Source organism: Rousettus aegyptiacus, unplaced genomic scaffold (genome assembly GCF_014176215.1).
Source record: "Rousettus aegyptiacus isolate mRouAeg1 unplaced genomic scaffold, mRouAeg1.p scaffold_m13_p_13, whole genome shotgun sequence".
Lineage (NCBI taxonomy): Eukaryota > Metazoa > Chordata > Mammalia > Chiroptera > Pteropodidae > Rousettus > Rousettus aegyptiacus.
Window position 1 is genome coordinate 976,557 of NW_023416288.1, and position 26,362 is coordinate 1,002,918.

Sequence of the window (26,362 nt, forward strand, 5' to 3'; positions counted from 1 at the left end):
CAGACAGATTCTCAGAAACCTGAATACCTGTAGTACCAGAAGTCAAGTCTGACATCTCAGACCTTCACCAAACTAGGAAATATTGCTGCGTCCAGCCTTCCACTAGTTCCCCGACAGGTACCCAGAAACCTGGATACCTGTAGTGCAGTCTGACTCACTGGTGAAGTTGCTCCAGATGGCTCGTGCCCAATTGTTACAGAATTGTACCTTTTGTCCGCCTGCCCTCCTGGGCTAGTCTGCCTGGCGTCTGGGGCTGAGAAACGTCTCTCAGTGGCTGTCCCCTAGATAGGGCAGGTCCTCGCCCAAGGTGGCCAGGGTCGTGGGTCTTCGGAGATGCTCCCCTTTCCTTTCAGGGGAGAATCTCGCTGGGGCCTCCAAATGTTGTGGTGTGATCAAATTTGAGACCCACAGAGCCAATTGAGATTAATTATGAACCTTTATTAGCTGGCCGGCTACTGACTCTCCCCACTAGAGAATCAGCCCTGAGCCTCTAGAAGGAATAGCTTAAAAAGCCTCAAAGGCCCCTCTAGCAAGCAAGCAGGTTTTCAGAAGCAGAGGCTGGCCATTAACATATCTTAACACCCTTAACATTAGCATATTTTAGCACAGAATATCTCCTAGAACTATACCCTGTTTAACATTAAACAATGGCATTTGAAAATTTTCTACCCTTAACTTAGGTTGAGAATTCATGCATTACTTTTAGTTTTTAAATACAATTAGAGGAATGTAAAATGCATACTTATATTTTATGTATATGAAATCTCTATGTTTCTAGAGAACAAATGAATATAATAATGTTTCATAAAGTCTGAGTAAGATACAAATTTAGAACAATAGACTTGCTAAGTCATTTTATCACTACTTTGTCTTTTGGATTCTACTACTTTTAAAAGTTATAACTTTGTTTTGGAAAGATGACATATTTTGTGGAAATTTTTACTTAAAGATGGAAATCAGTTTTATGGGATCATTTTTCTAGCAATTTTGCAATCTTTTCTAAGAGAAATCTTTACTTAGAAGAACAGCATAAAAACTACGCCCATAGAAGTTATTCTTTCTCTTTCCCTAAACTAGTTTAAAGCAGTAATACCCTTACTTTAGTCTTTGTTTATAGTTAATGTGGGGATTCTAAGATTACAGATGATGTATCTTATACTCATGGGTTTTATTAACATTTTAATAAATTTATTGTTTTCTCTGATATAAAAAGTGTTATGCTTTCCTGAAAATCTTATCTAAGCCTATGTGTCTTCTTCCAATGTGACTTTTGCCTTGTGGGAAAATTACTTCTAGATAAAGATTTGTGGGACATCAAGGAAGTGAACAGAGAGAGAAGAGCTTAAAGGTAGAAACTAGTGCTGTTTTACAGTGAGAAATTTAGTATACTCAGCTCTGAGTATTTTTCATATATTTACATATTCTTTCATTTTTAAAGGAGATATTGATTTAATGACAACAACTAATTAAATCGATGATAGTTTTCCGATAGTGAACTCTAATGTATTTTATCTTAAAACTCTTCTGGTTTAGCCAAAGGATAGTGACACTCTCTATGGTTTTGTTCCTTCACAGTAGTGCAGCTCAACAAGTATGGTGTCTTAGGCACAATAATGCCCTTTGCCCAGATGGTCACATTTTGTCCCTGGAAGCTATGACTGTATTATCTTTGGCTAATGTGGCAAAAGAAACTTTGTAAATGTAATTAAGGTTATGGACCTTGAGATGAGATTATTCTAGATTATCCAGGTGGGTTCGTTCTAAATACATGAGTTCCTAAAAGTGGAAGCGGAAGGCAGAGGAATGGATTGGTAGTTCAAAATCATGTTTCAGACTGTGTTCTGAGGAATCCTAGTTATTTATGTTGAGTTACTTAACTCTGCTCCCTTAATTTTACTTCACTGAGAGTAATCTGCTTTTACCTTGTTTATAAAATTGGCTTTGATAAAAATAATTTGTTAGAAAAAGAAAAAATTATATTGTGAAAAGAAGTTTGAAAATGGAAGTCATATTATTTCTTGAGAGATGTAGTATAGTAATTGAGTCAGTTGTAGGATCCAAGCCTTCACTTGGGAGGAGACTTCTTGAAGAATTAATTACATCTTGGGAGAGAATGGTGAGCATGAATGGTTAAAATGTTTATCAATAATTTAAGTGGAGTAAGAGTGTTAATTGGAATAAAATGGCTTTTTATTCGGATGTGCTGTATGATGATCTAGATCTTCCATCTTGATCTAGATCTTCCATCTTTGAGAATGGAAGGTTAATCATGATGATAATCTGTTCTTTGGAAGATAAAGGAGAGAAATAACTTTTGTTTATTTTTTCCACAAATACTGAGCTGTAGTAGTTGCTGGACAAAGGGTAGAGGATAGAGAGAAGGCAATTTGTTTATTGTTTTTCTAAATAAGGTTTGAGGATACTTCAGAATAGTCATCTAATAGAAACTTCCCACCTAAAACTAAGTAATAAAATTGGTATTTTAGAGTGAGTTAAATTGTGGCAATGAAAATAAAAACTGAAAAGGAGTAGTTGGAAAGCTTTCTACTGAGGATAAATGAAGTTAAGTGACTTATGAATAAATCTTGTTGAATGGGCACAAGGAAGCTAGTTATTTTAATATAATAACCAGAACAACACAGTATTCATAAATTTTTCTTTCATCAAAGTAATATTCACTTTACTAACACTTTAGAGACTTCAAAACATTATTATAACATTATAACAAAATATCATGATTGTTTCTGCTATGTACTTTGTAATTAAGAAATAGGAGAGCATAGGCTTTGGAACCATCTAGACCTGGTTTTACATACAATTTCCATCCCTCTTGCTAACTGTGAATTTCAACAAGTTAACTTCTCTCAAAGGTTTTGAAGAGCTATTGGGTAGTGATCGGCTGGAGGAGACGAAAATGAGGGTGAGAGTGAGCCAAAGCGAAGTATAAAACAGGCTTTATTAGGGTCTGTGGGCGAGTTCACTGGTCCCGAGGAAAGGGACCAGAGAAGTCACTTGTGCCTGGGGTATAGGAGCGGTTTTTAAAGGTTCTGGCCCAGGATGTCAGTGGGGTCACAGGGTGGGGACTTTTCTGTTTGGCTGATCTCGCCGCCTGGGAAGTCTCTGATGTAACTTTGGTTGTGAGCCGTCGGCCATCTTAGGTATTGAGCCACCTTCCCGCTGGCGTAATGGCGCCTATGAGCAACCGAACAGGTAGATTTAATGAGCCTGGGTTTATAGATTGATTGCCTTTGACCTTGTCTAGCGTATAACAGATCCCTCAAATAATGCTTTCCTTTCATTCTCTTTTCTTTAGAAATAGAAGTAAAGAAAAACTTCATATGGTATTTTGAATGTCACATTTCCTATACATCATAATCAGTGGTCATAATCTTGTGTGAAAATGCTATTTTTCTTTTCAAAAATTGCATCATAATATACATTTCTTGTGCCTTTTTATGGTATCTGAATATTTTGAAGTATTGCTGTAAAGATTTTTGAGTTAAAATGGGCACTGGAGGGGAATAAAAACTATTTAAGAAAAGTGAATATCAAGTCTCAAATTCCTACTGAGAAAGGAAGGAATTGTACTTTTTTGACTAACTAGAGAATCAATTAATAGCAATGCCTTTTTTATAATTATGTCACATAATTGAATTGAAAATACATTTGTTGATATTTTTAAAAATAAAATATCAGGAAAATAATAAAAGCTGCCATTTATTGCTTTGTGGCAAATACTGTGCTAAACATGGTATATATTTTATCTAACTGAAGCTTCACAACAGCCCCGTGAGGTAGATATTATCATTTTTACAGATGGGGAAGCAGAGTCTGAATGAGATTAAGTAACATGTCCAGGATCACATAACTAGTGAGAAGATCTCAACTTGTACTTATTACTTATTTTGCCCAACTTGTACTCTGGTGGAGGTGCTAATGAGAACCAGAGTTCTATGAGACACATGTATTATGTGAATTTGGGACTTTTGTAAATTTGGCATAGGGAATATAACATTATTTGTCAGTCAAAGTTAAATGGCTTATATAACATATTAAATTTAAAAATATTTTTAGTAATGCCTCCTCTTTTCCTTTGATGCTGCCTGCATTTTTCTTTTGAACCAACATTTATCTCAGCTGAGATATGAGATTAATGTGGGATTTAAATGAGTTATTTTTGAGTATTCCCATAAAAATATATCTTAGTTAAGGGCTTATAATTTGCTCCTGGTTATTTAAATGTATTCTAGAGAATATTGGAGGATATTAAACAGGCATCATTGAAATAGTCCCTGTAGTTGTGCACAGACTGTAAGTGTCCAGCTTAATGAATTTTCACTCCTGTAGTTTTGATAGCCTGGCCTGGCCTGATTAAAAATATAACAGAAGAAAACTTATTCAAGGAACATTTCCAAGGCTGGAGAAATCACAATGAATTTACTATGTGTATGCAGTTACCCAGGGTTTTTAAAATGAAAATGTCATGTTTCATATATTTAACATTTTAACTTTGGGGAAAATATGTAGTTATGAATGTAGAAGGAAGAAATGAGAAAAATGCAATCAATTACTCTTGTTTTAAAATAAACCAAAAAATGAGGTAACTATACATTTTTCATTTTTTTAAATTTCTACAAAATATGGCAGAGGGATGAATATTTTATAAGGCGTTCTCATAAATAAAAGACCACATTAAAGAGAAACAAGATCTAGATATTGACAAATTAGTCTTAATCTGAATAGTACCTTTGTGAGGAAAATGTATATTTTAAATATTATATCCAAATGATCAATTAACTTGACTTTAAAGGCTCGATTTTATTTGTATAAGTTTCATTTAATAATATGATTTTACGCTTATGTTTGGTGACTGTTATTAAAGTCCTAAATGCAGCTGAGGAAGGAATTTTGATAAGGCCTGCTATATGTTGTATCTTTTTACTTTTTAATAAATAGGTTCAGAATAATCAGCTCAATTCTGTGCTATTTTAAAAATTAAATACTGTCAAATATAAGTGGTTTAATAAAATAATTTCTTTAATTTGTAAAATTATACTAATATATATTCATTGTGAAAACTAGAAAATTCAAGTGCATGTTAATTGTGGAAAACTAGAAAATGTAGGTAGGTATAACCTAGAGATTCATTTTGGGAAATTAACCTCCCAGCTGTCTGCTTATATGTTTATCTATTATACACATTATTTTGTTCTTAACATTACATTATGAATGTCCTTTCATGTTAATGAATATACATTTATATCATTTCAAAGGCTGAATAAAATTCAGATGAAAAGTTTCTGATAATTTATGTAAGTAGTCTACTATTTTAACTGGTCTTTTAAAAAATCTTTTGTATATATAGTCATGATTTTTTAAAAATTTATTTATTTTAGTTAATTTCAAGTATATAGTACATTGGTTAAACATCTATATAGTTAGTAAAATGATCTCCCTAATTGCTCCCTCCCTTCCGATGGCCCTCCATCTAGCTAACATATTAATACTAACTGCATTCCTCCATCCCTGTGACTGTCCATCAGCTACTAATTTTTACTTTTATAGCCCTTCACCCTATTCTCCCAGACCCCCAACTCCTCCTCCCCTCTGTCTATTACCAAATTGTCCACTATATGTGTGAGTCTGTTTTCGATCAGTTCTTTTTATTCTTTAGATTCTGCATATAAGTGAAATCATATAGTATTTATCTTTCTCTGACTTAAATACCTTCTAGGTCCATCAAAGCAATATCTTTTTCCATCCCCTTCCTTTTAGTCTGTATGTGTCTTTTAATCTAAAGTGAGTCTCTTGTAGACAGCATATGTAGGGATCTTGTTTTCTTATCCATTCAGAAGCCGCTCTGTCTTTTGGTTGGAGCACTTAATTCTTTTCCATTTGAGGTACTTGTTGATAAGAATGTAGTTATTACCATTTTTTACTCCGGTTTTTGATACACACTTTTTCTTCTTAATGATGTCCCTCCAGCATTTCCTGTAATACTGTACTAACTTGGTGGTGATAAATTCCTTTAGTTTATTTTTGTCTGGGAAGCTCTTTATCTGTCCTTCAACTCTAATAGCTTTACTGGAGAAAATATTCTTGGTTGTAAATTCTGGGTCTTGGTCACTTTGAATATTTTGTGCCAAGCCCTCTGTCCTGCCTAGTTTCTTTTGAGAAATCAGCTACCAGTCTTATGGCTGCTCTCTTGTAGGTAACTAACTGCTTTTTTCTTGTTGCTTTTAAGATTCTCTCTTTATCTTTAACCTTTGGCATTTTAATTATGATGTGTCTTGGTGTGGGCCACTTTGGATCCCTGGTTTTTGGGATTCTCTGAGCTTCCGGGGGTTTTTTGTCCATTTCCTTCACCAGGTTAGGGAAGTTTTCCATCATTATTTCTTCACACAGCTGTACAACATCTTGATTTTCTTCAGGTGTGCTGATCAGATGGATATTTTGACTCTTAATATGCTCCCTAAAATATTTTTATAGTTTTGGCATCTTTTTTCTTGCCATTGTGTTTGAGTGTCCTTGGCTTTCCTGTCCTCTAGATAGATCATTTGATCCTTTTCTTTATTCACTTTGTTTATTCCATTTAATATACTTCTTATTTCGGGTAATGTATTCTTCATTTCAGACTGGTTTCCTTTTATAATTTCCATTTCCATTTTTATGTTTTTTTTTTTTTTACCTCTTTGTCGAAGTTCTCACTGAATTTATCTACACTTCCCACAAGTTCATTGAGCATCTTTATAACCAATGTTTTGAACTCAGCATCTGTTAGATTATAGGACTATTATATCTGGATCTCTGTTCTGTTCTCTCATATGGTTTCTGCTTCTTTGTCTTCCTGTTTTGGCTGCCTTTCCATGTCTGTTTCTATGTACTAAGCAAATCTCCAAAGTTTCCCGGTCTTATTAGTGTGAATTTGTGAAGTAGGTGTCCAGTGGCTCAGTCTTGAGAGGAGTTCAGCTGCAGGCCAAGGTTAGCCCTCTGTCCCTCCAGAGCCCCCTGTAAAGAGTCAGCAGGCAATCCACAGATGCAATACTTACAGTTGCCTCAAAAGGTCACACTAGAAACCAAGGTCAGCCGGCTCCAGTGTGAGTCTAGGTGCTGCTCAGCAAGGATCAGCTGACTCACTGAGGATACACCTGGATGTGGCTTGGGTGGGGCCAGGAGTTGGGGGAGGTGGTGTTTCCTGGAATCCTCTGGGTAGAGCAACCTCTGTTACATAGTTTGATGACGTCTGGGCTATTGCAGCACTGTGTCCATGCACTGGGAGTGGAAAGGGCTCAACAGGGAACAATGGATACTGCCTGGCACTTTCTGTACAGAGAGAGTCTCTCCTTGGCCCTCACTTCAACAGTGTCTCCTTGTAAGGTGCCCTCTGCGTGCAGCCAAACCAGCACTGGTGCTCAGAGCAAGCAGGTCCGTCACCGCGAAAATCTGCTCGCGGATGTGGCCTCTTTAAGAGGCTTCTGCCACTGTCACTTCTTTATCTCACTTAGCCGCTGGAGACCTGGCAGCACTGCGTCCTCACCTCGTCCTACTTTCTGCTGTTGCAGGGTGATTTCTTGGATTTCTCTCTAGTTGTAGGGCTTGTTCATCAAGATCCTAGGTGGTTTTTCCTTGCTGCTTGTTCCTTATTTCTGTCACAACTTTGATTTGGTTGCCAAAGGGATGAACAGAGCCTCTATCAGCTATGCCTTTTTTTTTTTTTTTTTTCCTGTTTTTGGTCAAATGATTTTTGACAAAGCCTGCGGAGACCATTCAATGGAGAAAGGGCAGTCTCTTTAATAGATGGTGTTTGAGAAACAAAATGGCTGAAGGAACCACTTCGATCTCCCTCCCTCACCCCTCACTAGTATAACTATCCTTTGATGACCATGCTAGAATGTACATTTTGGAGAAATTGTTCAATTGTTTCCTTAGGATAAATTTTAGAAGTTGAATTTGTCAAAGGTTATATTTAAAGTTTTGCTTAATATTTCAAAATGAAATTTATTTTCAGTACTAATGTGAAAGGGCATAAGTGCAACTTTGTCATAATTAGTAGATATTAGCAGTTAAAAAATTATTTGCTAATCACATGTAAAAAAAGTATATTATTTTGTTTTATAACTTATTCTAATTTCCTTTTTTTTTTTTTTTTTTTTTTTTTGCTGACTGTGGCTAAACAGTTTTGTATTATTTGTTTTTCATTGGTGAGTCACCTGTTTTTGTTCTTGTCTCATTTTCCTATTGCTGTGTTGGTTTTTAAGTACTCTTTACATACAACAGGTACATTTGCTTTACTGCATAGGTCGTAAGTCTGTTTCCCAATTTGCTTTATCTTATTAGATTTTTTATTTGTATTTTTGAAGATTTATAGTTATACTTGTTAATCATTTACTTAGTGGATTACTTTGGTTCTTCACCAAGTTTTATAGTTACACTTGTTAATCATTTACTTAGTGGATTACTTTGGTTCTTCACCAAGTTTTATAGTTACACTTGTTAATCATTTACTTAGTGGATTACTTTGGTTCTTCACCACAAAAATATTCACCTCCATACTTTTAAAATATTTTTATGTTTTTATTTTTATCCACCTGCAGTTTATTTTAGTATAACTTAAACAGATATAAACACCATATGTCACAATTCCAGGTACTTTCACATGAAATACTTTGTGGACTGTGCTTACTGAGTGTGTGACACAATGACTGGATATAGGCAAGCAGTTAACTTAATTTTTCCAATGTTTAGTTTTATCCTCAATACCGTTTAATGAATAATCCATCACTTCATGTCACATTTGAAATATCCCATTATTTCAAAATACACTTCTTTATTTGGTTGAGTTTTTTATGGATTTTCTATTCTATTTCAATTGTCTATTCTAATTTTCCTTTTTTTAATCTTGGGGCTGTTTTTCTTCTTGTTGTTACATTTAATTATTTTTTACTTACTATCGTTTCCAGCTAGATTTTTCTAGCATTTTCTTTTTTATATTTTTAAATAGGAAAATAAAATTGGACATATATATTTTTCACTGACATTTTTTCAAGGCTGTGTCTTCGTATAACTTGTGGGGTATCTCTAATTTTGCATTAGAAAAACATTGAGATGTTACTACTATTTGAATTTTAATCATTTTTATTAAATATGTTGTATTTTAAATCTCAATGAAAAGTATCTGATGGAAGCTCTGTTGTGATCAGGGGATGAAAATGAGCGGAATTGTACTTTTTAGGAAGCGAAAAATGGGAATTGTTGAGAGATTGAGGTAGAGAGATAAAGTCAGAGGCTAATACCGTGATCTAGGTATTGGGGACTTAAACTATGATGATAGAATAAAGTGTAAGTGTATATAGTTTAGATGGTCTCAGGTATTTTCAAATCTAGAAAGACTTTTACTGGGCTTTGGTTTTAAATTAAAAATTTTTTTTTTTGCCTGACAAAACAGGATTATGACCTATTTTCCAGCTTTCTCTCTCCCTGCTTCCATATTTATCGTTTGTGTGCCAGCCAAATTGAATTGTTCCCTGATCTAGAGACTTTGTTTTCTTGCTTCTGTGTGATTGCTCATGCTATGTCTCTCTGTGATATGCCGTTGTTGCCTAGATGCCATCAGCTTGTCTTATCCCTTAAAGTTCATTTCAATTGCTGTTTCCTTTGTGCAGCTTTTCCAGGTACATGTGCTCCTTTTTCTTTGAGCTTGATTACTCTTTGTTTGTTTTCTTATTGTAGTTATATTTTGACTTATGATATTGATGTTGACATATTCGTATTATTGCCACTCTTTTTTTGTAAGTGCATATAGCGCAAACCTTTTATGAAGTGTTCAAATTTGGGCAATGAAGGCTAAATGCTATTATAAGAGGCCATTTAAAAGTGCGTTTATGATTTTTATTTTTTAATGCTTACAAGATAACAGTCTTGTTTATGATAGTAACTAGGATTTGATGGTTATTGCCACTTTCTAGTTTTGTTTGGGCATTTTGTGCATTTGCCTAATAGATCTTGTGACATGTAATTCATTAAGATTTGAGAAACATTTATGTAGTTTGATAAATTAGTTGTGTTGTAGAACCGGTAAACATATTTGTTAATATAAATGATACTGATAGAAGAATACTATATTTAAAAGTAAAAGCGTCTCATATCTTATTTCTTGTGTTTAACAACAGTGGTAAAATATTTATATGGTATCTTTTATTATGCAGTTGAAAGCACAAGTCTTTTCTTTCAACTTTTATTGTATCTGTTCTAACTGTATCTTTGACTAATTGGTAAGAAGTTTTAATGAGGATCTGAAATTTCAGGCAAAATAGATTCCTAAAATTAGTTGATGAAAATTCAGTCTTTCACTTATCTTTTCAGGATTTGCTAACAGCCACTTCTATTTAGGCAAGAGTAGAGTGTCATTCTGTAGATGTTAGTCTTTCCAGCAGCTCAGGTGGCTATTCAAGTTTATGGTTTTGCACTTAACAATTTCTTTGCCAATTATTTTTTCCAGAATTTGTTGAGAGAGAATATTTATGGAAGGTTTTTCTGAAGGCCAATTAGTCCATCCATTTCTCTTTATTAATGAGTCTCTGAAGGTTGGGGAGTGAGGGGAGGAGAGGACTAACTAAGTACATCAGAATTACCTGGGTCCTTTTTTCTTTGTTTTTAAGAACATTTTTCATTTGAAAGTGCCACATCTCTCTTCCAAACAGTCTGATCATCCCCTTCAACGTGTATGAAATGATTGCGATCCACTGCTTTATTATTCTAGAATCTTTCCTTAGATTAAAGCAGAATGTGGTTTTATACCTGGGCATTATATTATTCATTCCCATAACATTCTTTTTATTAAATTTCCTTTTAGTTTGATGCTATAATTGTACAGTGAAGAAAATTATAATCATATAAAAATTTTTGTTGCCTTTTCTGTAAGGGTATTGTGGTCATTTTTATACATTGATGGACATAAGAAACAAGTTTTTATAAAAACATCATTTACACACTATATATTTTCTGAGAACATCCATGAAAGACAATGCTCCCTGGTCTCAGTATTAAGAATAGTAAGTACTCCTACTGAACAGGTAAATGATTTTTGTTTTATCAATGCTAAGAGTCATGTAATCAACCCCTTTTCTCTCTTTACATGACCTAGGAGAAAACATAGGGACAGTTTTGACTCACCTCTTATGAGAATACAGGACTTAATGATAAGCATTTTCCTTTAATTTTTTTTTCATTTTTTTTATCCTTCTGTTTTGATTTTGTTTTTTTATTTAATTGTTTCTAAAATTGTATACTTTTAAAAATTGTCTTACATTATCTTTTGAAAAGGCAAAATATAAATAAAATAAAATTACATATACCATTTACCAATTTTGCTTTCTTCTTAATACTAAGAATAGTTTAGTTTTAGTATTGGGATATACACTTTTGAGGATCTTACTGAATATGTACATATTTACTGCAGAGAGAAAACACAGACCTACCCATGAAATTTTGCACAAAATTTCAGGTAACTTAGAGACTTCAGGAAACCCTTTACCAAAGTCATTGTTTATCTGCAATACATGGCAAGTGTTTTTCTGTATGTTGGCTATATCCAATCACCTGAACTGTTGTCTTTATGTATTTAAATCGTATTTACTAACAGCCCATTTTCAATAATATTAGCTTGTAATGGGTTGGTTCTATGATTTTGATAAAGGAAAATGCTCAAAAGCAACAGAGTTATAACCAAAGATAATATCGTTGGAAAGAATTCTTAAACAGTTAATTAGAAATGTTCCCAGGGTAGTGTTTCCACAGTACCATTTGAAGTATTTATTGAATATCCATGCTACTTAAACTGCTATAAAACAATGGAAAATTAAAGTTGTCATAAATTATCAAGATTAGCTGACTATTCTCTAAATTTTGTTGATGGCACAAAGGAAATTACAATAACAAAGAAAAAAATGTTTGACCCAAACAATCTACCTAATTTGAGTGGTGTCTGTTCAAAAGATATACACAATATAGTTATTTAGTATTTTTACTGAACATTTATTTTAGAAGTGTTACTTATCGTCTCCGTGTAGTATTATGTTTAATTAAAAGTTTTGCATTGAATGAGCGAAATGTGTAAATATTGTACTTACCTTTTTGTTTGAATGAGGTAACATTACAGCAAGCAGTTATGCAATTTTATAATTAACTGAATATTTTTGTTGAATGAAGTAGAAGTAAATAATACCTTATGGTGTCATGTTTCATTCCTTTTTATCTTTTGAGTGTATGCTTTTTAAGGGAAACTTTTTACCTAGATAACATCTTTTAAAATAAAATTTTAGTCCTTAGAAAGCATTAAATGTCCTTAGAAATGTCTTGCTAGATTGTATATGTAGTCCAACTAAAATTTTATTAGTGAAAGTGAAGTAACCTTTAGAATTTTGTCTCCAAGAAGGCACTCTGACCTTAACTGAATTCAGAGCTACTCTTATACCTTTTCATTTATTAATTACTTGAATATATGTCACTTTGATACATAATCTGTCTTCTTCTATATATAGTAGTGGTTCTTAAGCTTTTGCACACAAATAACCTGAGAGTACTTGTTGAAACCTATTATTTAGGGCTACAACCACAGAAATTCTGATTCATTAAATCTCAGGGGTCCACAAATGGAATTTCAAACATGTACCAGAGAGGAGTCTAATGTAGGTGGGGTACATTTTGAGAAATATATTCTTAAACAGGATACAGTAGGGTCTGTCAGAAGTCTAAAAATTGTTCATTTCAATTCATTAATATTTACTGATCAGTTAGTATGTATTGGGCACTTTTTGGGGAAGCATTATCAAAGATTACATTAGTATTACAGACTATTATTACATTGTGCGGATTTAGAACATTTTTATAAAGTTAGGCAGCTAACTTTTTGTTACTTGTAAGAAGCAGTAGTTGGAAAAAATTAAACAGCAAAGAAAGACTACAGTTTTTTTTAAGAATTGGGAAGAAAACTGTTAAAGTGTAGACTACGTAAATTTGAATTTTTTCATTTCAACCTGTCCTAAGGCAGATTGAAGTGAAATATGTATCTTTAGTTCTTCTCTACCCAATCAATATATAATATACCACCTTATATATAGTACATGACATATGAGGCTGTGTATAATACTAATAGCTGTATCACACACACACACACTCATTTCGTATGTATTTCTTAATCCTACAGTCTACATCTAATATGGCTAGAACTCTCACTGGTTAGCATTAACATTTAAAAATTTTTAAGTTGAATTAAAATTTTTTCATTTTGTATCCATTATTAGTATTGTATGTCTGTAACCGTCTGAGCAGAAAGCATTTCCCCATAACCTTATTATCTTCTCTTGCTTCTTTTTCTTTTCATCCTGAAAAATTGGTGATGTTCTTTGCTAGTCTGCCTTATTTAATGCTTCTCAGAAATATACATGATGTGTCACTTTCGTAGAAGCAAGGTGAGGAAGATGACTTCAGTCCCAACAGGCTCAGCTCTCCTCCTTTATCTCACTTGATGCTTCAGAGTTTGATAGTGGTATGGAGTTAATATTGGTGGCAGTGACAGGAATGGCAGCACTTTTTACCACTTGCTGATAGAAGTACAAAGCTGTCATGTATGAAAGCCATGGATATAGCTTACAGAGGTCTGTAAAAAAACATGTGAGCAGAAAGATGGAGATACTTAGGATTATTTTACATGTTATTTTATCATGAGCAAGAGGAAAAATATTACTGTTTGTTTTCTCAGCTCTTTTTCTCCTGAGAAAAATGGAGATGATTAGCGATGATTTTTCATTTGTTTTTATATCTCAATACCACCCTGTTCCAAATGTGTTTGTGAATGGTTGTAATATTCTAATATTTTACATCTAATGGTGCGATGTATGTTATTATATTCCTAATCTGCCCATTCTTTAAAAAATTTTTTAAATTTTTTTAAAAAATACTTTTAAGAAAAAGTCAGTCTTCACATTAGTTTTCTTTTGTGAACTTTAACCCACAATTCTGTTTCCTTTGTATTTTTCTAAGAGTATTTTACATCTTCTTCCTGCCTTATCTAGGTTTAATTATCTCCTTATATTTCTCTTTTATAATGTGATCTGAGTTTCTTTTCCCTTCTAACATTTATTATTAGTCATCTCATGTTTAGCTTTCTTTGAGGTCACTGCAGCTCCACAGAGAACTTGCATTCAGAAGTACATGCAAGTATCCATGTCTGAGGTGGAAAGAAAATAAGCTCCAAAAGTTTTATTTAGTTTTTTAAATTCTCATCTTATTTAGTGGGAAAAAAGAAAATAGTTTTATGGTTTTTCCCTTGCTTCTTCCCACCATTTAAAAAAATAACCTGCTTCAGAGTTTGCCAAGTTACCCTTCTTACCTTAATAAGATGATCTTGAAATATAACTTGAAACAATTTAATTATAATAGAAAAAGGCTTAAGTATTTGATATTTTATCAATATTATTTTTAGATCTATTGCTACGTTTTTTAATTTTAAAAATTATTTTTATGCAGCTATTAAAGAATGAAGGGGATATGTATATAATGAGTTGGATGGATATTATAAATTATTAGAAAAAAAGCAAATGATGACATTTATATTGTTTTACTCTATATACCTTGGCATTTTTCCATTAAGTGTTTATAATTTTTTATAATTAAAATTAAGAAAATACGTGTTCAACAGAAAAACTGAATAAACCAATATGCAAAATATAAAGTAAATAGTGTAAAAATCTATTTTCATTTGGAATAGTTTCTAATAACTAGAACATTCTTAAGTGATGTTATTGATTTTATTTACTTAATTGAATTTTCTGCTTTGCCTGAAATATTTTTTGTTTTCGCCTTTGTTATCCATCTACTTTCTTCACAGCATAATTAAAAAGTTCTTAGATCATTGTGGATAATCTAGTTTTTTTTGGTCCTTTTTATGGCTGACATTTTTAATTCTTCAATCTCTTATACCAGTTGTCATTCTAGTCTGTTGGCATACCGTATTGATTCATCCTTCACATTGCCTGTCACATCTATATACTCCTTTGCAGAGTTACCGCTAGGCCTGTCTTTACAAATCTTGGTGATGGCAACAGCTTCCCATATCCTGTGTCTTAACCAAAAACAATTTGGTTTCTCAACTTCCCATTTCTATGTCTTACCCAATCAACTCATTATTATTATTATTATTATTATTTTACATTTTTATTTATTTTTTATGTTTTTCTTTTTTTAACTCTTTTCTCATTGTATTATTCCCTCGCTCAGATTTCTCTGCCGGCATTTAAGGCCTTCTGTCATTTGGCCCGAATTTAACTTACCAGATCAACTTCTTGCTACTATATTTTCTGCTAAAGAAAATAATTTACCATTTCCGGAATATGCTTCAGAACCTTTCCTCAATAGTACTTTGTTTATATTTTTTTTAAATCCAACATAATTCCTTTCTTCTTAAGTCTGTTAAGAACTTGATTCTTTTTTTTTTAATAACAACACCTTTTTTTATAGGTATTACTATACTTTTTAATATCTTTATTCTAGATTTTAAGCTCTGAGGGTAATGACTCTATTCAATCTAAATGTGAGTATCTGCCATAATGCCATTTATGTTGTTAACTGAATTACAAAGCTTAAATGTACAATCCTAAAATATAATAAAACCAAAAGTTTTATTGACTTTGGAAAGTAGTCTTGAAATTACTATGTTGAAGTTCTAAGAATCTGTTATCTTAAACTTTTAGGGGTTCACCTTTAAGTCTAATCTCAGTTAAATTAAGAGTTTCATTTTTAATACCCAGAGAATTGAGATTTTGCTGTAATTTTATTTGGAGGATTAAAGAATTGACCACATATGTAAATATTGACTTACCATGGATGAGAAGTACAGAATTATTATGAATGCCATTTTTTAAAAAAGCATAATTGTAAATAATTCAGTTTTCATGATAAGGTTGAATATTCGTTGGATACTAGTTGGTAGAATAGTCACCTCCTTAAAACAAAACAAAACAAAAGGGAAAATAAGTTTTATATCTTGTTGAGCTCATATTTGGTTTGTTTTTAAAGTAATACTCATTTTATAATTTGCAGAGCTAACCCTGTTCACTGATAGACATTTATTCTATGAGATTTGTAGCATATGGATAGAAAAATATGATTTTAAGAAGGATCCGATACTGAGTTTATTGTTACCTCTATTGCTTTTTTCATTTTAAAATTTCATCCTGACTTGAAAAATTACCACTAATGCTTTTTTTTTGGTAAAATTTTTTGAAGTAAAGTGAAAAATTTACATGTGGTGGTGAAGGTCGTCATGAAGAAAAAAATGTTTCACCTTTTCATAGGAAAATCTAGTAAAAATGTTTTATCTCTAATTCAAGCTGAGGTCAGTCAGTAATTGCAAACATGACTTTTTTGAAAGCTAAACTTACAAATATTCTGTTTTACATATTACTTACATATAACATTAAAAAGCTATTAGAAGTTGTCTGTTAAGTATGATTTTTCTTTATTGTAAATCAGTGGGTACACTTTTGTATACCATAAAGATCATTACAGGTGGGCAAAAATGCTTGTTAAGTGTGCCAATGTCAAATGTAGAAATAATAGCAGTTTAGAGGGCAACATTATAATATTTGCCATTTATTTCTTATTTTGTTAGATTTCTTATTACAGAGAACAAGAGGGCATGAAAGTAGCTTGGCAAATATATTATAAAAATGCTTTTTAACTGGGTTCTTTGACATGCATATAGACTTGAAGATTAATACTTAAATATGAAAACTCAAAATTTTATTACAATTAGAAAATTAAATATTAAAATTTTAATTCATGCTCAGAAGTCCTAGTATAAAATTAGTTTTTTAAAAATTTTAATTAATACATTAACATATTCTATGCCAAATATTTTTTGAATGAAAATTTTCTTACTATCTTTGTCAATGAAATCTTTATTTCTCTTCAGGGTTCCAACAATTATGTTGTACTTGCTTATGCTACATTTTGTAAGATTGAAGCATTTTTTTAATTCCATAAAAGAGTAGAAAATAAGGCAGAAGGAAATTTTAGTTTTGCCAAGATTTGACATTATGTTAACATTATTATCAGAAGTAAACCCCTATTTAATTTGCTTTGTAACCTCTAGGAATTGCCTGGTGCTCATTTCTCCAAGAATTAGGGTTTTTAGTAAATTCTATTGGATGAATTTTATTTATTTACATAAAGGTTATATATTACTGAATTGTTTGACATAAAATTTTATTTAAAAATGAGTTGCTACTTATTTAGTGAATACAGTGTTAAAAAACAGAATGAAAAATTGTCCAGTTAACCAATTATAAGGTAGCAAGTATTTGCCTATTTTAAGTAACTTATTGCTGTTTTTCAGATACAGTGGTACTTAGCACTCACTAATATAATATATTATTAGATTATAACAGTTGGAAAATATTTGTTTGATAAGAATCCCCAAACTTAATATCTATAGTTAAGATTAGTAGTTTCGTAGTTTTCCACCATGAATTGAAGATCAGAGGCAAAATGCCTAAAGTTAAATTGTGACATAGAGTAAAAAACAGATTGATAAGATTTATTGCCACTTTAATGATTTTCAGAGTAGAAATAAAACTACTGTATTTTGAAATAGTTGGGAGCTGCGATAGGGTAGAAACTGTGTAAATTGTATTACTCTGAAGTTGCTATGTTATCTAAAATTAGAAATAATTGGCTCTGTTAAGCTTTTATATAATGATATAGTTTTTTTCTTCTTCGAACTGAGATTTTAATAGTTAACTTCTATTTTACGAAAAGACCAACTTGAATAAAGTTAGGAAGTCACTCTATTTTAATGCACTGTTAATCCAGCATACTGTATTAATCCAGAACATTTGGTTTAGACTGAAGCAAAGTGAGAAAGGAAGAAAGGCTGGTGCTTTAGTTTACTTCCTTCTCTTTATCGTCAATTCATTTGTATATTAGTAGGCATAGTGCCCTTCATCTTAGAAAATTAGTCTCTGTTACATAATAAATTTGAATTTCAAAGTTTCCCTATCTTGATGTGCATATATAGTTAGTTTGTTTTTGGTTCTTGAATTTTAAAGTCCTGATAGATCCTACAATTTCTACATTTTTAAAAAGTAAAGTTTTGTACATAGTTCATTACTTTTGATCAAGTATTATATCAAGTTGACTGTACCAGAAAACATAATATAGTGGTGCAGAATATCTTGGATTGTTTTGATTGTTTGGAGTTTGTTATTTTCAGTTCTTATGTTAAAATGCTCTTCCAAGTGTCATTATATAAATATACCGAGAGTTTGTGGCTTAGAAACAATACACTTTATATATATATATATATTAAAAAAACTCCAAGGATACCTGTGTAAGTTACATTTTAAAATTATACACTGTTTTAAGGCTATGTATTTATTCTTTATAAAATATGACTTACATGAATATCTTCTGGTGGACATAATATTGACAAAATATACACATGATATTACTTTAACAAACTGCCATGCAGCAAATACAGTAAGTTATGAAGAAATTGAATATATATGACCTAATCTAATCTTGACATTTACATTGAAAACTTACAACATAACCAATACTTAAAATGTTTTTTCTTATATTTGGCAGTAAGTTCACTTTTTACAATTTAAACTTAAAACTCCTGAATGTGGGTTGGTGAAACTTAGACTTTTTTCTAGTCTGTGACAACCTGAGGTACTAAACGTTTTTCTCTTATTTCACTATCTTCAAAGGTAATTTTTTTGTTTCTTTTAGGGTCTATCCAAGAGTTGTGAATTACAGCGTTATTAGGCATGGGATCAGCTTCCACTATGGAAACAACTCGCTTTTTCATTTTACTTTTCAAAACCTTTTGAAATTTTTGTCTAGTGAATGCATATAATAGAGGGTGAAATATAGTTGTTCCATAAGCCATGACTAGAAAACACAACCTTAATTTTACTAAAAGGTCACTTGGGCCTAAACATAAAATGGTCGTATTTAAAACAGAAATTGGCGTCCAACAGAGAAGAAATGTAGAAATAATTAATAAAGACATTCTGAAAACTCTTTTTTGCCTTTCTCGTCGTTCGCGATGTCGTTTCACAGCTCTCCGGAGGGCAATTATTACAGAGACTGAAGTTCTTACACCAAAGACTACATTTCTCCCACCACTGCTTTGTGACATGTCTGTAGTCTTATGTTGCGTGGTTAGAGAAATCGTCTTTTTCTTTCTTGCTTTCTTCTTCTGTCCTGTTGAAAATCTGGTGCCTATTCGAATATTAAGAGCCTGGAGTATTTTGGTGTATGTGATTAACATTACTATGACAGTGAAAAAGAATATGGGAATCTGCACTAGCAGGTGGTAATACATTCCCAGTTCAGTGTAGTACTCATTTGTACTGACGCACAACAGTGTCTTGTTTTCCCATGTATTTCCACTTCGAAGACTGAAGAAATTTACCTCAATGAAGGGAATCAGGAAAGAGAAAAATGAAAAAATCCAAATGGATATCATTAGCATTACAGCTCTGCCCATTGTCAGTATTCGGTTTGCAGGTTTTACAGAGATGTCATATCTGTCCAAAGTAATAGCAAAAACGTTGATTGCTGTTGAAACACTTGCAAAAGATACACAGGCCTCATGGAAACAGCAGATGAGAGCAGTGTTACTTTCCAGTGAAAGCAGAAGGATAACTATAGTTAGAGGAATACATCCCACACAAATTATTACATCAAGCACATGAAGATTCATTGTAATAATGTTACTGACAGAGTTGATTAAGTTGGATTTCATGCAGTAAAGTACCAGTACAGTGAGGTTGCTGCCAAGTCCCAAAACAATTTCTAACATAAGAAATCCGGTGAGACACACTTGAAAGCTTAATGGGTATGATAGTGGTTGGTACATATTGGTGTTGATGTCATCAATGTCATCTCGAACTGTAATGTTAGATTCAGACTGCATGTTGATTTCCAGAATGGAAGAAAAACACATTCTTTTGGAGCAGTTGGTTTTTTCCCTAGAAAGTGAAATAGAATAAACTATTTGATATTTAGCAATTTAAATGACGTATAAAAAAACCGTGTTCTTTGTAAAACAAAACAAAACAAAACAAAACTTTTGTGTACTTAATTTTTAAGTTTGTAAACTATTAATGGGAAATGTAGAGTTAGGAAACATCAAAGCTGCATTATTTTGATGTAAAAGGAAATGGAGTTCTCTCTTTGAAGAAATAACCGTATGGAGATTACTCCTATATAGTTCAAAATTATTTCATATACTAAAAAAGGTTTTCTTTATTTGGGTTTTTCAAACTTATTATTTGAGATACAGTATATTTTTGTAAAATAAAACTACCCAGTATGCAAAACTAATTTTAGCCCAGTGTTTTAAGATTTCATTTTAAAACGTTGTGAGTAGGTGGGAAATAAATGTTGTTTTAATATGTTCTAGCATAATTAGTGTAGGTGTAATTATTCCTGTGAGATTTCAAATGAACAGGACAAGTGGTCATTTAAAATGATAGCACAGAGCATTAGTTTGCTTTAAATAATTTTGTTCATGTTCTTGATCGAAATTCATATTTACAAGTCAACAATGTGATTAGGGATATTTGGAGTTTTTTCCCATAGAAGTAGTCAAAGGATAAATATTTCATATTTCGAAGTTAAAATGCTCACTGAACTTTATAATGGGCAAACTTATGAATTGGAAGAAAAGGATATTATGTTAAAGTAAAATGCCACAAAGCTTGCTAAAAGAACAGTAATCACTCCTGTATTTTGTGACCACACCTTCTCATATGTTGTAGAAGGAGAAAATTGAAATTTAATATTATGTTAAGAAGTAGCCATTCCAGAGTGATTTAGAAAATTATATTAGTTGATTTTATTTAAGCAGAATTTTTAAAGTAAAAAAAATGAGATTTTAGGGAAAAGGAGTATCTGAAGCCCATTTTCTGAGGAATCTTTTAAAGTTAGACATTCCCTCTGAAACTGTTCATAAAAATCACCTAATGTGTATAATTTTGAGGAAACTCAAACAAAACAAAACCAAAAAACCTTGCTAATTCATGCAAATATCTATTTTAACATATAGAGGTTTAGAGTAATTTATAAATAATGTCTGATTTTCTGAGTTAAAATGTCAGTAATCAGTAGTATAAGCAGTTAAAATACGAAACCATACAACCAACTATATTTCACATTTCAAGTATAGCTTTCTGAGTACAAAATCATAGTCAAACACAAATTATAAACACCTTTTTTACATTTTAGAGTACCATTTTAATTATGCATATTATTTTAGGGGTAATATTTCAGAATCATAAATGATAGCAATATTAATTTCCTTTGAGTTTGGTATAAAGTGTTACTAGTGGCACATATTCAAGTAAATGAAGGTCTTAGCTAATATTGAAATCCTATAAAAATGGAAAAATTGCTAAGTGTGCCAAATTTTCTGAACTGACAAATGACAAACATCAGGTCTTTGTCACATCAGTTAGATTTATAAATAAAGCAGAAAAGTCAAGTTGGGTGATAATTAAGAAAAATGCATCTCTAGCCTTTCCTTTTGTAAATGTTTAACAGTGTGGTGGAGTGCATGCATCTTCTGACCTACCTGTTTGCTGTTGCCTTATGGGCCTTTTGGCTTACTATAGCAGTTTTTCACAATTTGATACTTGATACAAGTGACAAATTTTGACATGAATTTTTACCTGACAACAATGAAGTAGCTGTGTTTTATTTCATGTCTTGTAGGAATTCTTTCATTTTCTCTCCCATACTTCAACTGTATGAATTGTGAGATTTAGTTGGCTGATGGATTTCTAAAGACCAGTACAAAATATTTGTGTTTGTTTTGCCTTAAAAAGTCACAACCAAGAGAGACTTCTTCAAATGATAGGGATTATGTTTCCCTTTGTGGGAATATATTATAGAGTCTCTTTATTTTCCAGAACATGTGAAAACAAAAAAGGAAGCATAAGGTTTCTATCTCCTAAAATGTATTTATACATCCTTTTGTTACAAACTGTTTCTTTGGCAATTCTGATTATTCTGTAATGATTTCTTGATCACATAACATGCTTTATATTATAAATCCATTCCATGTTCTTTTGATAAAAACCATCTGCTATTTAATTTGATTTGTTTTCATTAGAAGAGGATACATAATTGGTTATAAAACTCCAATGGAAAAATCCTTTAGTAATATCAATTGATACGAATATCTGAATATTTAGTGAAGAAAATACTTGCTAAAGCTTCATTTAGCTTGCTGGTAATGGATGGCATTCTTATTTTGGCAATCCATGTTTCATTTTTTCTTTAAGAATCAGTAGCTCCGCAATTCTGGTATGTTAAGGTATAAACTCCCTTTTTAAAAATGCTCACCATTTTGTCTTCAGTCTTGTACAATTATATTGTTTTTCTTTTTGTGGCTGTTTTATATAACATCTTCTTAGGATGATTCTGTTGATATGTTATATCCCAGCAGTAATGTAGACCTATATTCTCTGGTTTTAACTCCTTAGTGTCTTAAAATCATCTGTTACAAGAATATTCTGCAGTTTATAGTTCAGACAGCTTGGGAGATGCTCAATCAGATGCATTCTTCATATTGTTAGTTGTAAGTACTGAATTAGCTGCTGTAAACCCTTGTGAAAAGAAAAAAAAATGATTAAGAAATAGAGTTCCTAATAATTTCCAATTAATTAGAAGTTACTTTTGTTTATTTTAACACCATACACACTATTATCAAAGTAAGCAAACTGTATTCTTAGAGCCATACTTATACATACATTTAAGGGTTTCTTTAAATAAAATATCCTCTTTTCCTAACAGGAATTGCAACTATGTTATTTAATAACAGAGTTAACATTACAAATATAACCATGAAAGTCTGCATTTTTTTTTTTTTTTAACTAACTGATTTCTGCTCTCATTTTAGAAGCTAACCTGTATTTTCGGAGATTATGAGCAATTAGCATATACTAAATATACTGTTATCCCCTCATGTCTTTATAATAGATTTAACCATATTTCCTGCTATAAAATATAGCTTGCTATATTACTACCACATGGTTTGGATTTTAACTGATTAAAACATTTCATGAGCTATTATAAATTCGCATTGCTGAATCGTTCATGTAATTAAAATATAAAAGGTAGTGCAAACTAACTGTAAATTAAATAATTTTCAATGACCATGCCCAATGATAAACTTAACCAAAATAGCTAAATAGTAAACCTGGTTCTTTGAAGAAATATAAGCATTTTTGAACACTTGAGAAAAACTGTACTGATGACATTAAGAATACTTAGTACATCTGAAGTGGCTTAAAAGCTGATGTCTTCATAATAAATAAAGAATAGTCTTTGTATTTAATATAGCATCCTAAAATACATTTAAAAATATATCGTCTTAAAAAAATAGATCTAAAAAATACATGTTTAGCAATAAAGTAGAATTAAACAAACTTAATATTTAGGCTGAAATTTTTCAAAGTAATTTTACCCCACTATACTGGTTCAAAATCATCTGCATACTATAATAAGGAGCACATCTTACCTCCACTAAAGAGTTGATAAATTCTTGATGTGGTTGAAGCGTTTCCAGTTGTGATTGATTCATTTTGTTCACTTGTTAGAGGACTTGGGGAAGAGGCTCATAAACATCTCTTTGAAAAGACCTTAATGAAAATATGTGTCTGTACTGTGCCATTGTTTCAGCAGTACTGCTAATGTATGGAACATGTAGTGCTGCTTAGAGGCTGCTGCAGTCTCTCACTCTTCCTACTGTGGAATCAATAAGCATCTGAAAATACATAATGAAAGTAATTTAACATACTGAAGGCTTCTTGTCTCCAGAGACAACATTTAGGTTCAGTCTTTCTAAAAAGGAACGGCACTGATTTTCAGAGGAAAGCCTGTTCTGGGCAGCTTTTGCAGAATGACAGCCTACCTTGTCGCTTCTCTCCACTGCAGAGAGATGCAGTGCATTCACTAATTTTGATTGGTCAGTTGTATTGGGCTTGAACTGTGCTTCGTATGTATAGCTGGGTTTCCCCCTCCCACTGTTTTTATATAAGGATGTTTTTTTAAAGGACTTTATTTATAAGTGGTTGTATATTGCTCTTAAATAGAATATGAGTAAATTAGTCTTTTAAAAATGTGTGTTCTATTCTGGTTTTTGTTCATTTATGCCAAACATTAAAAAAATGCAGGGAACTGGAAGGGGTCAAGAAAGAATTCATATAGTAAGAGTACATATTCTTTTTAAAGCCTGGATAATAGCACTTGAGAATATTTTAGTTGTGTATATGTTTTTGGTTGAGACTCTTTGTTCTGCAAATAGAAAGCCACTGTCTCTTTACTGTGAACCACATTAAATTGCAACTAGTTTGTATTCAATTTATCTTTGTGTATTCCAAACTCTTGTGAATCTCTCAAGATGTTAAACATTGTTATGACAGCAGTATTCATTTATTTCATTTATTCATTCAAAATATTAACCGGATTAATCTAAGGTGATTGTACCCTGAAATATTTTTTAAAAATTCCATTGCTGTTAGTATATTCTCAGTATGTAAAGATTTAATCATGTGTATTACTTTTGAGATTGCTACTCATTCTTCACCTTTGGTAACTCTTTTATTCAGTAGATATATACTGATCATTTGCCCTAATATTTTATTTCAACTGGCTATTTCTGGTTTTAACCTGGTCACTTCTAGTGGATTGCTGTGTCCTAAGTATGCTGTTATTGGGTAACTGTATTGGCAAAGGAAAAAGTAAGTTAGCTATATGTCTTCATAAATTATAAAGCTAAGTTATTTTGAGATAGATATGCTGTCAAAATAATAAAAACAATGGGATTATACGTAATTATCTTAAAATATTATTTTAAAATTAAATTTCTCTTTGATTACCTATAAAAATTTTCTGTTCTCAATATTGACGAGTATTTTTTTTAGGCTTCAGTATATAAGGTGGCGGTGTTCTGTATCTTCTGACAAAATAGAAGACATGTTACAAATGGCTGAATTAGAATATCGATCATCACCTGTTTCCATTATTTTAGGAATATTAGTGATCTCCATTTACTAAAATGTATGCTAAAATTGAAATTTGTAATTGGAATTATAATTTTGTAAAGCTGTATACATTTTTATAATCTGCCGATAGTATTTAAGCTTCACAGGGGGCTTGCTGAATAGTATATGAATTTTGAATTGCATTTCTGTAAAAGTTGAGAATAATGTGATAGAAAAGTCTGTTGTGAAGTTTTAAAATTTTCTACACGGCTTTGGGGGGCAAGGCTTTGGTAATGCCAGAAATTAAAATGTTGGCTACTTTTCATGTATTTTGAAAGCTGGAGAAAAGGATCTTGTTAGAATGCCAGCCGTGTTGAAAGATAGTGTGTACATGTACGCACACTGTAATTTGGAGCTTAAAACTAAAACCACAGAAAAGATATTAGCATCAGTTGAAACTTGTGGGATGAGAAGTTATTAACATAGTGAAATACCTACAGTGCTTTTCTGCCAGAGTTCAAATATTTGCTTATATTTATCATTAAAATATCCCCTTGAAGTAGAGGAAACCAAGGCATAGAGAAGTTTAATGACTTGCAAAAGTCTAGGTAAGTTAGTAATAGAGCCAGTGTTTGAAATCTGCAAATTTCCCTCTATGTATAGTTGGCCCTCTTTCTTCGGAAAATTCTGAAAGTATTTGGGACTTAGAACTGGATGATCTGGGTTCAAACACTAATTAGTCATATGGTTTTTAGAAAGTCAGGCGTTTTTTGGGTCACAATATAGCTTTGATCCTTTCTGTTGAAGTGTATTTCTGTGGTTTGTTTAACTCTCTGTAAGCAATATTTCCAAGTTAAATTCAGACTATTTGGAAGAACAAATATTGGGGTCTCTGCAAGAAAGAATGGCAGCTAAAAAGCTCAGGTCTGGAGATTGCTCTTTATTCCTTGTGCAAGTGACTTATGATTAAGGATATACAGTATATTACAAACAACATTTTTTTATTGCATACAATGCTTAATATAGTTTTCTTTTTAAACACCACTAATTGGTTTGGTGATTACAATGTTCTCTTATTTCTTAGCAGGATAGTCCTAACTTCCTTTGTTTCTGACAAAGATGAAAATATCTAAACCACTGGATTGAAAATCAGATATTTTTTTGAAAAAAAATATCAAATAATATGTTAGAATTTACAAAGATTCTTGTTTCCGTAGTAACAGATTTTTATACTTGTGCATTTAATGTATTTTGTATTCATATAGGATACTAATCTTGAAAAATTCTATAATTGGTGATTTAAA

At 31.8% G+C, this 26,362-nt stretch overlaps 2 protein-coding genes across 6 annotated transcripts in view; one reads left to right on the forward strand and one right to left on the reverse strand.

Annotated features, from left to right (window-relative positions):
• COG5 (component of oligomeric golgi complex 5) overlaps positions 1–26,362 on the forward strand; it is a 275,480-nt gene that overhangs the window by 44,933 nt on the left and 204,185 nt on the right. The window lies entirely within an intron of this gene.
• Positions 18,392–23,991, reverse strand: GPR22 (G protein-coupled receptor 22). 2 transcript variants are annotated; one of them, XM_016145855.2, is made up of 3 exons: positions 23,594–23,991; positions 21,741–22,679; positions 18,392–20,039 (listed from the first exon to the last, which is right to left on the reverse strand). In XM_016145855.2, exon 3 carries the CDS (start codon positions 20,012–20,014, stop codon positions 18,713–18,715), a length of 1,302 nt encoding a protein of 433 aa, XP_016001341.1. In that variant the 5' UTR covers positions 20,015–20,039; positions 21,741–22,679; positions 23,594–23,991; the 3' UTR covers positions 18,392–18,712. The 2 variants fall into 2 exon arrangements, with proteins under 2 accessions (XP_016001341.1, XP_016001339.1); XM_016145853.2 differs by having other exon boundaries at positions 18,713–20,039; positions 22,417–22,679.

Excerpts from the sequence above, each read along its gene's own strand:
- GPR22 (XM_016145855.2), bottom strand. The coding sequence starts at position 20,014 with ATGTGTTTTTCTTCCATTCTGGAAATCAACATGCAGTCTGAATCTAAC.